Source organism: Bubalus bubalis, chromosome 18 (genome assembly GCF_019923935.1).
Source record: "Bubalus bubalis isolate 160015118507 breed Murrah chromosome 18, NDDB_SH_1, whole genome shotgun sequence".
In the NCBI taxonomy this organism is placed as follows: Eukaryota; Metazoa; Chordata; class Mammalia; order Artiodactyla; family Bovidae; genus Bubalus; species Bubalus bubalis.
In genome coordinates this window covers 57,401,920-57,415,391 of record NC_059174.1, presented here as the reverse complement: position 1 = coordinate 57,415,391, position 13,472 = coordinate 57,401,920, and the positions used below count along the sequence as shown (strand labels likewise).

The 13,472-nt window shown below is 40.5% G+C and overlaps 1 protein-coding gene and 1 pseudogene across 1 annotated transcript; both read right to left on the bottom strand.

Annotated features, from left to right (window-relative positions):
- Positions 1-2,084: 2,084 nt before the first annotated feature.
- Positions 2,085-3,096, bottom strand: LOC123330198 (annotated as a pseudogene).
- Positions 3,097-10,845: 7,749 nt separating this feature from the next.
- Positions 10,846-11,796, bottom strand: LOC123330281 (vomeronasal type-1 receptor 4-like). Its single transcript, XM_044931454.2, has one exon. It carries the CDS (start codon positions 11,794-11,796, stop codon positions 10,846-10,848), a length of 951 nt encoding a protein of 316 aa, XP_044787389.2.
- Positions 11,797-13,472: the final 1,676 nt, after the last annotated feature.

Sequence of the window (13,472 nt, the reverse complement as noted above, 5' to 3'; positions counted from 1 at the left end):
ATTGTTTGTATATTATTGTTTCCATGGGAATCAGATTTCTATTACGCTGTAACAAACTGACATGATATCAGCTGCCTCAAACAACACATTCATTTTCTCACATGTCAGTAAGTCAGAAGTCAAAGTGTCTGCTCCCCTGGACTCTTGCTTTCAAATTGGAGTATAGTTGACTTACAATCTTGTGCTGGTTTCAGGTGTACAGTAAGTGAATCAGTTACATATATACATATATCTTAGCTTTTAATGTGTAGTAAAGGACTTCCTTGGGGGTGTCCAGTGGTTAAGACTCCACCCTTTGAGTACAGACAGTATAGCTTCAACCCCATCAAGGAACTAAGATCCCAGAAGACAGATGGTGCACTCAAAAAAAACAAGTATGCTAAATTTCTAGGTAAAAGTTAACACATGGTAAGGAAACAAATTTCAAAGAAAAAAATCAATTATTAAGTAGAACTACATTTTAAAATTAATGGAAAAGAAGTTCACATACATGAAACAAGAAAATAAACTTTATTGATATACAAATGTGTCAATTATTATATTAAATGTAAGTAGACTAATTTCTTAATCAAAACTGTTACTATACTCAAGAAATGTTTTCTCAAGAGATACAGATAATAATATGATTAAACTGGAATAATAAAAAGTACAGTTTATGAAATCTTAACAAAAACAAGTATGGCAATATGCTCTTCAGATAACACACATATTAAGATTTATCACTAGTGTAGTTATAGGCATTTAAAATTGTTCTTATGTACAACTTTCCAATAACAAATATGTTTAATTCTATATGTATTAATATATACATAAACATAGCTTCAAGAAAATAAGTATACACATTTATAGATATCTGTACATTGTGTATAAATATACACATTTATAGATATATGTAGCTATATCTATAAATTTATAGATTTATAGATATATGTACTTTCTTTTTCTTGCTATGTGATCTAGTTTGTGGTAAATATTTAAGTGTTTCAACTAAGGTGAAAATGTTGGTTTCTCTTTGGGGTACAAAGTTCAATCGATATATAACCATTGGGTTAAAATAAGTATTTTGCTTTTCAGCCTGTTGAATTCTCAATACTTTCATTGGCTTCAATGAAAAAAAAATGTAAAATGTAAATGTAAAAAAAAATCTCTCCTAAAACTGAGAAAATAAAATAAAATTAATTAAAAAAAAAAAAAGATGTACTTTGCTCCTTGAAAATCAAGAACCACAAACTCTGTACACACAGAATCGATCCACATCTTTTCTCTCAAATGGCTCTCCATGGGTTGCTCTGAATTTGGTGGAAGTCTCTACCACAAACTAACCTCATAGAGCATTCACCTGCAAACATCTTCCATCCCAGTATGTCCAATTCACCCTCACTAAAGAGGGAAAACACTGACTTCTACACAACCCACGTGTAGGTTGCAATTCACATATTTTTCCATTGTCACAATCACGTGTAGTTATTTAGAATCTAGTAAAATGTAATGCTATGCTCTCCTTTATGCCACTTCAGTTCAATCTGGTCATTTCTATCTAAAAATGCTTAAACATGCTCATCTTCCCACAAAACATCATATTCCATATAAATGACTGTCTTCATTCTAAGAATATAATGTACAAAATTCATGACTGGCTTCCAAAAGCATTACTCAAGAACTGAATTTCCCCTCCAGCACTCTAGTCTTCAGGTTTAGCAATGACTTGCCACATGCTGTTCCATTTTCATACACCTTTTCTTAATATCCCATGCCTACTTTATTTTTGGAATTTTATGGTTATAAATTAAAGTTACACACTCATACAATTCTCTATGACAATGAGATTGTTTGTGGACCTGACATTTGTTATGGCATAAATTCTGAACTCCTCAACTGCAAGCACTAGTAAAACTTACATTGCAGAAGTATTTACACAATAATTATAAAATACTTCATTAAAAGTACACCATGATATTGTTTACTTTGAAGGAGATGCTCACCACTACTGTTTACCATTCTCTGGTAAGCCACTCACAATTTTACCTAAGACTCTGAGGGAAGTGAGGAAACAAGCCAATGAATATAGTTCAAATACATACCATTTACATCTTTCTCTTAAGGGTAGGGGAGTTTGTATCCCTTTTCCCAGAAAAGCAAAGCCTGGGTATTCTGGAATCATGACTCATGAGCAGAAAGTGGCTAACAGTTGGGAAACACGCAGTGATTATTCCAGAGACGTTCAAAATGAACAAACTAGGATTCTTCAAATGACTCAAAACAATATAACAGATTGAGGAAAGGGTGTTAAACTTAACAAAGGTGCTCACAACAAGAACGATAGTTTTAAGGTATCTCTGGACGCAGGGGAGGATTTGGAGGAGACGCTGATGCTATGAATGCTTTGGACTCTCTACTTGTGCCTGTAGAGGATGAAAACTGTGGAACCACTGGCCCACATCATGAGCACAAAACATAAGACATCAGGGAATGATATCAACGCTGCATATAATGAGTCTCTGATTTGGTCATGGCGAACAGCATAACAGTGTCCAAACATTTTCTGTCTGTGAAGTTTTTGTTGCTCAAATTTCCAGTCACATACATAGCATACGCAACATTTACCAGCATGTTCACGATCCAGCACAGGATAATTGAAGGAAAACCAACTGCAGAGCTTTCACTTTAAGCTCTGCCCACCTGGAGGTCTGGGGACAGATGGTGATGGCCTGGAAGACACTCAAGGGGACAATGGTGCCAATGGACACACCTCTGCTCACTCCATGAACATATCTGGAAAATTCGCGTGTAAAGTCACTGTCCATGAGGGGCCACCCAAAATTTGCCATTGTATTGTGGAAGCCACCAGAGAACAGAACCAAGATGTTGGCAACAATCAGATTCTTAACAATCAAATCTATGGTCCTCAGCCTATACCCAGTGCAATAAAGGAAGAGATAATGGAAGAGAGAAATTCCCCAGCATTCCAAATATAGTCTGTAATAATAAGATCAACCCTTCTGACAAATCACCACCAGCTATGCTGTCAGGTCTCAGTGACTGATGGTTTTCTTCTGAGCTAGAGGATTCAGAATGGGAATATGAGGCATGGAACATAGGTACCAGGTCAAGTGAAATCCAACTTTCTACCCTGAATTAATTACTTGAAGTTTTCCTTCAGGTCAAAACTTCCATGGGTTCCATGTACAGCCAAAGAATATTTGTGATGTATGAATCACTGCTATGAAAGCCACACATGTGGTAATGTCTTTATTTCTCACAAATTCAAGAGACAGACACTATTATCTTTCTTAGAGTGATGAAGCAAACGTTGACACAGAGAGGTGAAGTGTTTGTTCTAAATTGATTCACTAGTTGGGGGCACATGGCTAATAGGGATTCCTTGGCTGAGCTGGGGAATAGTGCACTTAATCCAAAAAGCACTGAATAACTAGTTAGTTACCTGTGTTCTGCAAATAAACAAGATCTAAATTTAGTTTTGTGTGTTGTCATTTCAATTTAGGTTGGTGGTAATTTATCTTAAAATGTAGGTACTGAAAACTTTTGAGTTATTTGTGAAGACTTATTATACACACAATTATAAAATCTGAATAAAGCTAAAGATCTTCAATTATCCAGGCCAGAATACTTCTCCAGGGGGTCTTCCCAACCCAGGAGTCAAACCCAGGTCTCCCGCATTGCAGGCAGATTCTTTACCACTTGAGCCACAAGGGAAGCCCAACAATACTGGGGTGGGTAGCCTAACCCTTCTCCAGTGGATCTTCCTGACTGAGGAACCCAACCAAGGTCTCCTGCATTGCAGGCAGATTCTTTACCAAGTGAGCTATCAGGGGATCCCTACACACAAACAAATCTTTGACCCGGGTTCACTATACATTCACTCCCAATTGTCAAGTCAGTTGTTAGAGCCAGAATGGTGGACTACCCATTCTACACACACAGACACACACACACACAAAGTCATTACACAGACATGCAAGCATACACACATGGACATTCACATACTCAAACATACAGTCACACACATTCACATATTTATGCATATACACACGCACATCCTCATATAATCTCAATGGATATTGACACTACTAATGCACGAACTGAACCCATGAAAATTCCCATGCATATATACAAATATTCATAGATACACAAACTCAGCATACCACTCTTAAAAACACAATCACCATGCACGTGTGTGTCTCAGTGACATGATCTTCCATAGAAAAACAGTTCTATCTGCAAACTTTGGGATGCCTCAAAATGGGAGCCTTCCTACACTTTCCAGTCCTTCCAACCCTGCAACAATCAAAATCGCAATATTTAGTACAATACACAGCACCTAAAATGTGAGGTGAATATTGCCATCTGATGTCAAGACACAGTCTAGGCAAAGGCAACTTGTAGTGTTTGGGGTAGTGACAGTGTGTGGGTGTGTAACAGTAGAGTAGGAATAGGCCACGGGGTAAAGGAGCCATGTGAATAAGATCGTAGTACAGTGAACCTGGAGGCCAGGGATTGTAGAGTGGGCAGGGGAAGAGAGAGGGCAGAGAGAGAGAAGGTAGAAGGAGTTTAATGTTGATTAAGCATTCAAGTGCAAGCCTCAGGATGAAAATACAAGTGGGCAAAGTGGGTAAGAAGTCACCATATGGGGAACTTGGTGATATGGGGTAAACAGAATAATGGGGATAAAAATTTCAATGGGGATGAAGTGAAGTCACTCAGTTGTGTCCAACTCTTTGCGACCCCATGGACTGTAGCCTACCACACTCCTCCATCCATGGGATTTTCCAGGCAAGAGTACTGGAATGGATTGCCATTTCCTTCTCCAGAGGATCTTCCCAACCCAGGGATCGAACTTGGGTTTCCCGCATTGTAGGCAGACGCTTTACCATCTGAGCCACCAGGGAAGTCAGTGGGGATGAAACATGGGCAAAAGTGAGCAAAAGTCAGTGGTAGGTGGGTTTATAAAACATGGCGTGGGGAGAAGATGACTTCACATAGAGTAGGCAGGTCCTGGTAGAGATAACAGTCCTAGTGAGATAGTGTGTGGAAAGAGGATGGGTCTGGGAGAAATAATGGGACCAGGACATGAGAGACCTGGAGAGGACAGGGGTATGAAGGAGCCCAAAAGCCCAGGACAAAAGGTCAGGACTACAAGGCGGAGGACCATGGAGGCAGAGTGTGGACTGGGATTATATATGGAATCTAAAAATAATACAAGTGAATCTATATATGAAACAGAAAAAAACTCACAGACATAGAAAACAGACTTATGACTACCTAGGGGAAATGGGGAAGCAGAGTAAATTAAAATTTGAAATTAGCAAACTATGATGGAAACTCCTAGACACAAAATAGATAAGAAAGAAGGATTTACTGTATGGCATACAGAACTATAATCATTATGGAAAAAGACAATGAAAAATAATGTGAACAATATACATATAGGGAAAATTGAATCATTTTTCTGTAAACCTGAAACAAACATACTATTATAAATCAACTGTATTTCAATTTACAAATTAAAAAGAATCTCTATGGAATAAATGTGATGTTTCAACAAATTTCTAGATCTATTTGTATGGAACTAAAAATATCTTCATTATAGACTAATGATTAAGGAGAGCAATTTGATTAGAAAGTAAGTCCAGTATGACAATATTTCTTTCAATACTGAACCTAAACAGAATACTTTAAAAATTCATTTTAATGTCATTTCAGATATACTACTAAGAACACTCTAAAACTACATTTCCACCCCCACCCCACCTTTTTTTTTTTTTTAACTTTACAATATTGTATTGGTTTTGCCATATATCAACATGAATCCGCCACAGGTATACACGTGTTCCCCATCCTGAACCCTCCTCCCTCCTCCCTCCCCGTACCAGAGTGAACTTGAGCTGAAGAAAATTGTTACAGCCAAGAGTAAAATGCTATCAGTTGCAGGAAATTAAGTGGGAATTTTACCTAATTTTATTTATCATTTATTTTATAATTCTGTTCTTTTGGCTGCTGTTACAAACTTCCATGAAATTAGCAGCTAAAAAAAACAGTGATTCATTTTCTCACAGGTAAGTTAGAAGGCCAAAATCAAGTGGTCTGCTCTTTTGGGCTCTTAATGAGAGTCTCTGGGGAAGAATTACTTCCTGGTCAATTCACGTCTTTATGAATTCTTCATAATCTCTATGTGAATCCCTCTATCTTGAAAGCCAGCATTAAAACACTGACCATGACCATCCACACCCTCCCCCACTGCCCAGTCCTATTTTCTATCTCTTCCTCTTCATTTGCTTCTAACTGGTCTTTCTATTCTTTAGGGTTATGTGACTACAAACAGCCTCCTCAGATAATGCAGGAGAATCTCCCTATGTTAAAGTCAGATGACTTGTAACCTTAGGTGCATCTGCAAAGACCTTTCTGCCTATAATGTGACACGAACCACCAAATTAAAGCACCAAGGGAGGGAGATCTGCCTACAGCATTACAATTTTTTTCTTCAATGAAAAACATCTTCAATTGTGATCATATCCATAGAACGATTGCCAGTGATTACTTCTTGGGATGGTTTCACACAAAAAAACAAACATTACTTATAATTTTTCAATACTGTTTAGTTACATGTTATTTCTTATATAAAGCTTCTATTAAATTTTAAAAATACTAAAGTAAAAAAGGAGAATCTCACCAAATCAGTTAGAGGCATAAATGTTCTTGAAGACATCATACTGGGTAAGAGTCAGGTCTCCTGCTGCCAAAACTGAGGGCCCCAGACCAGGAGAGATGTCCAGCCAGGCCCACCCTGGTCACTCCCCATGCCCGAAATACTCAAAGAGGAGTAAACTAGTGATGGTTTGGTATTCACTCAAACTTCTACCTAGGGACTTAGTGAATATTAAAAAATTATTAGCAGTATTGGGCGGTGGGGGGGCTGTGCCATGTGACATGTGGGAATCTCATTTCCCAGATCAGGGATTGAATCCATGCTCTCAGCAGCAGAAGCATGGAGTCCAAAGCACTGGACTTCCAGGGAAGTCCCAGGAGTATCTGATACGAACAGTATTTATCACTTCAATGTCTAGTTGTAAAAAATGGCCTATGAGTGACTTGTGATTCCACTGAAAACAACGGTATTAATAATGGGGGATGAGTTAGTGACCCCCAAATCTGCCCCAAATAACTCCATCCACTTATTTCCATACAGGCTTCCCCTGCACCTCTAGTACCCGTGACCTTCACCCCACGACTCCTTAGGTCTTTATCTCTCTCTCAGGGCTATAGGCAACACTCTCCGAGCCCATGATCTACATTTTCCCCTCCAACCTCCACCAGGCCCTTCTATTTCCGCATCTCTCTTCCACTGTATATAACCCCGTGGAATCCTCTCCCTTGACAACTCTATACTCCCACTAATCCCAGCACCTCAGCTGGCAAATCCTTGTCCTTCATGGCTTCCCCTTTCCCTGTGCATCTATATTTTCTCCTAATCTAGTCACTCTATCCATAAATTCCCATTCTCTCTGTACCCCTCCCTCAAGAACCTTTTCACTTGTAAGTTAGATTTGTGGAGTCTTTCCTGTAAAGAATCAAGCTCTAAGTATTCAATTCAGTTCAGTCACTCAGTCGTGTCCAACTCTTTGCGACCCCATGAACTGCAGCACGCCAGGCCTCCCTATCCATCACCAACTCCCTGAGTCCACCCAAACCCATGTCCATTGAGTCGGTGATGCCATCCAACCATCTCATCCTCTATTATCCCCTTCTCCTCCTGCCCTCAATCTTTCCCAGCATCAGGGTCTTTTCAAATGAGTCAGCTCTTTGCATCAGGTGGCCAAAGTATTGGAGTTTCAGCTTCAACATCAGTCCTCCCAATGAACACCCATTTATGCCTTTTATGATGAAGAGCCATTTGATCTGAAGGCCTGGGTTCTGAGTAGCAGCTGTCCGTCACATGAGGCCTCAGAGCTATCTTCTTGACCCCTAGGACAGCCCTGCACCTAGACTCAGCTGAACTTCCTAGGTTGGCAACACTTCATGTATAGCTCTAATACTTTTGCCACCTGAAGCAAACAGCTGACTCATTGGGAAAGACCCTGATGCTGGGAGAGCCTGAGGGCAGGAGAAGGGGATGACAGAAGATGAGATGGTTGGATGGCATCACCGACTCAATGGACATGAGTTTGAGCAAACTCTGGGAGATAGTGAAGGACAAGGAAGCCTGGTGTGCTGCAGTCCATGGGGTCACAGATATGACAGGACTTAGGGACTAACAACAGCAACACGTGTACTGTCACATGTCGTTCAGGGCAAACTCATATCATCTTCATGTCGCTTCCCTCGAAAAGACATGGAATCTTAAGCCTGGTTTCTTGTGAATTTCACCCCAGGTAACTTTCCCTTTGCTGATTCAAGCGTGTATCCTTGCACTGCAATAAAGAGCAACCCTGGGTGTAACCCTGGGTGTAATGGAGAAGGAAATGGCAACCCACTCCAGTCTTCTTGCCAGGGAAATCCCATGGACAGAGGAGCCTGGCGGGGTATAGTTCATGGGGTCACAAAGACTCAGACACGACTGAGTGACTGAGCACAGCACACATATATATGTGTGTGGAGGTGTGGAGGTGAGTGTAACCACTCCTGAATCTTGGGAGTCCTTCTATGAGTCAACTTTGAGGATGGCCTTGGAGATCTCTGACTGAATAATACAAGGAATTTCCTGGTGGTGCAGTGGTTAGGACTCAGCACTTTCACCGTTTGGGCTTTGGTACGATCCCTAGTTTGGGAAGTGAGATCCCATGAGCCCCACACTGTGTTTTAAAAAAAATACTATTTCTACTAACAAAACATATTTAGACACGTCATCTTGCTGTAGTAAGCTCTGTTACCAAGTCTAGGAACCCAGGCCAAGGAAACCCAACAGTGAATACATTCTACCCCAACAGGGCTTTAAAAATACACACATGACACAAAAGACAGAGAGTTACATTCAGTACACACCTGACCCTTGAATGTGGTTTTCCTTAGGGGCGCTTGTCAATATGAACCACGTAAAGCATCCAAAACCAGTGTGTCAGCACCAACCTGCAAGTGAACTCCATCAGTACTAATTTCATGTGACCTGAGAGATAAGTACTGTTCCTGTCAAGTCCTTGGGAGGGATCTGCCTGTCAGGCATCCTCCCAGAACCAGGTCTGCTCCGAGGCCCTGCTGGAGCTCCTGAACATGGGCTCAAGGCCCTGCGTGAGGAAAGATGAACACGTAGAGACTCAGCAAGTGCCCCCTAGGGGAGAATCGGGGACATGGACATCACCACCTAGACACAACTGCTGGCCCTGCCTGTCTCCACCCCAAAAAAAGACAATAAAAAAAATCAGAGGGGGGTGTTTTCAAAGTCATAATTTATACTGGACCTGGTATGGATTCAAAGCATCCTATCCTACAGTGTTACTGGTTCCAAGGAAAGTTCTTTACACTATAGGAGAGGGTATGATGAGAGAAAAATCTGAAGTCCAGCGAAACTCAGCTAGCTGAAGTCTAAGGCCGGTACTTGCATGAACACAAAACTTACAATGTAAAAAAATAAACTTTCAGCATGAGAACTGTGACACAGTAAGGTATCTCCATTTGGACATTTCCCTGGTGTATGACACAGAACTGCCAAAACCTTTAGAAATGTTTGAGTGGTACAGGTGAAAGAAGTATTTCATTGTTTCTCAGAACAAGCGTTTACAATCGTATCTCAGTATTTCTTAATGAGGTGACCTGGATGGGCCCCTAGAGAGCTTCAGGATGGCAGCTGGTTGTCAGAGGAGCCAACCATGTGACTAGAGAGGTGAAACATTCAGGTTGACCCCCCGAAACTCTTGGGACAGAAGAGGGACTGGAAATTGAGTGACTCACCAATTGTCAATGACTTAATCAATGATGAAACCTCCATAAAACCCCCGTGAGCAGCAGTGCACAGAGACCCTCAGAGTTGGACAACACTTCCACCTGCAGGGAGGGTGGCAATGCCCAACTCCATGGGGACAGAGGATCCTGTCCTTGGGCTCCGTCCAGAACTCACCCAACATATTCCTTCATCTGGCCATTCCTTTGTATCCTTTATAATAAACTGGTGGTAGTAAGGAAAATGTTTCCCAGAGTTCTGTGAATATTCCACCAAATTCTTCAACTTGAAGAGGAGGGTGAGTGTAGGAACCCCTGATGTTACAGCCGAGTCATCAGAAGTGGACACAACATTAGTCCCCAACACTTGAGACTCCCATTTAACTGAGGACAGTCTTTTGGAGTCTGAACTAGGTGGTTAGTGTCATTGCTGGAGTGACAGAGAGTTGAACAACTGCTTTGCAGAGTGTGGAAAACCTACTCACATTTGGTATCACAACTGTTGGGAATAAAAGCACTTCATTCAAACAGTGGTAGGAAAATACGAACAAAAAAATAGACTGATATTTACCAAGATGACCTGCAAAATGAAGACAAAAGGTGAAAGAAATAAAAAGCACATTATAGTGACACAAAGAAGGTAGGAAGAAACTCAACAAGCACTGGACAAATTAATCCATTCCATCAGTAAAATATACTGAACCTACTTTACCTGCAGTGTCAAGCACTTTGCTGGCACTAGAGACAACAATTTACATGGGCTTCCAGGTGGCACTAGGGGTAACAGAACCTGCCTGCCAAGGCAGGTTAGAGGGAAGAGACACCGGTTCGATCCCTGGGTCCAGAAGATGCCCTGTAAAAGGGAATCGCAACCCACTCCAGTATTCTTGCCTGAAGAATTCCACGGAGAGAAGAGCCTGGAGGGCTATAGTACATGGGTTCACACAAAGTTGGACATTACTGAAGAGACTTAGCACAAATAGGGGTAGGAGATTTTGAGTGCCTTATCCCAGCAAAGCAGTTCCTGGATATCCTGGAGTCTCGGCTCATGAGCAGAAAGGGGCTGAGCATTGGGAAACATGCAATGATTATTGCAGAGGTTTTCACAAAGAAAACATCAATACTGTCAAAAATAGCCAAAATAATATTACATAAAAAAGTAAGGATGTTGAAAAAGATAAAGGTGAACACCAGGAGAAGGATGGTTTTGGTAGCTCTGGACTCAGGGGAGGATATGGAGGAGATGTTGGTCCTATGAAAGTTTTGGACCCTCTGCTTGTGCCTGTACAGGATGAAAACTGTGAAGCCACTGGCCAAGATCATGAGCACAAAACATAAGGCATCAGGAAAGGAGAGTAATACTGCATATAATGAGTCTTCAGGTTGGCCATGACTGACAGCGCTACAGTATCCGAAATCTTTTCTGTTTGTGATGCTTCTGTTTCTCAATGTTCCGCTCATATACATAGGAAAAATGACATTCACCAGCATGTTCAGGGTCCAGCACAAGGTAACTGAAGGAACCATGCATTTGAGAGCTTTCACTTTAAGTTCTGCCCATTTGACAGTCGTGGGACAGATGGTGATGGCCTGGAAGACACTCAAGAGGAAGGTGGTGCCAATGGACACGCCCCTGCCAACTACACGAACATACGGGAAAAATCTGCATGCAAAATCACTGTCCATGAAATGCCACTCAAAATTTTTCACTGTATCATGAAATCCACCGGAGAAGAGAACCAAGATGTTGGCTACAATAAGATTCTTGACAATCAAATCTGTGGTTCTCAGCCTTTGCCCAGTGCAGCAAAGGAAGAAATAATGGTAAAGAACAGAGAAATTCCCCAGCATTCCAAATACAGTCTGCGATAAGAAGATCACTTCTACTGCCAAATCCCGGGCAGACATGCTGTCAGGTCTCAGTGACTGATGGTTTTCTTCTGAGCTAGAGGATCCTGAATGGGAACATGAGGCATCGAACACAGGTACAATGTTAACTAAAACCGAACATTCTCCACTTACCAATAGTTCCTACCTTGAAAGGATGGCTTACTTCAAGTATTCCCGTCAGGTAAGTGCTTCCAAGAGTTGAATGTATAACCATTAAAGAACACTTTCAATGTATGAATCACTGCTATGAAAGCCACATTTGCACAAATGTCTTTAATCCTCACAAATTCATGAAACAGACACTGTTATATTATATATAAGTATGAGGCAAACATCAGCATAGAGAAGTTCAGTGTTTGGTCTAAATTCACTCATTAGATAGGGACGGAAGGCTAACAGCACGTGACCCTAGATCAGCTTGTAATAAGAACGGTGCATTTAATCAAAAATACACTTAAAAAAATATATATATGCACTTAAATGCTAGTCACCTCTGTTCTTCAAATAAACCAGGTCTAAATTTGGTTTTGCTTCTGTACTTTGTCATTATATTTAGGTTGGTGGTATTAATATTTTATTTTCATATTTACATAGTGACAATATTCCATTTAGTCCTAAAGACTCATTTTATAGGCAAATATTAACTTTGAATAAAGCTGTAGAAAAAAGTTAAATGTAGATGCACTGCCTCACAGCATAAAACTGCAGGTACCTTCCCCTGACAAAGCAGATTTAATGAATACAAGAACGGCTCAATGTAAGGATGGAAACTGAAAGACTCATTTACTTTCATTCCTGTTCAGAAGTTCAATGGATCAAATCATAGGAACCATGGCACAGGAAACATTGATGCCTGATTAATGCTGTATGGTAGAGTTTATTAGTAATTCCAAATCATATATATATATATATATACACCTGAGTCAAATAAAAGCATTAGCAGTAAGGCAAGCTTTCTGAAAGATATGAAATACCATGACACACAAAATCAAATGTTAAGGTAGGCAGTTTGTGTACAGTATAAATGACATATTTTTGGATGGGAACATTTAAAAGCAGCAGAAATATCACAAAATACACGTGAGCCTAAAATGATATCTGAAACATGTAAACTTCTATTTTTCTTACATCCTGCTTCGCTAACTTTAAGCAATAAGAGTTTCTCCACATTCTATACAGATACAGTTATTAAATGTACTAAGCACTTCATACACCAAGAGTTAGAGAAAACACTTCTACTCCAGCAACAGCTGCTAGACACACTGTTTCGGCATAGGATCAGATGATTCCCTGGTTCATCCTACTCCTTCTTACAGTATGACCCACCATGGCCACACCTATCAACCTAAAAATTATATTATGTCTATGATTCCTGAAAAGTACTCTGATCATCAAACTGGCTTAGGAACTACAGTCCTTTACCATATGAAAAATCAGATTTCATTATCACTTGCTTTAAACCACAACAATCTGTCAGTGAGACATACATACATCACACTAGGAACCATCAGGGATTGGTGAAAGGTCTAGGACCCCACCTCCCTTTTCCATCTCAGTTCATATTCAGGATTTATCCCGCCCTCCTGCAGGGCTTTGGTGCTGACCAGGTCCATAGACAGCAGATTGCCTTTGTCCAATATGTTCACTTACCAGATTCCTGACTCAAATCCTTCCTTTATAGATTCTACTTCACA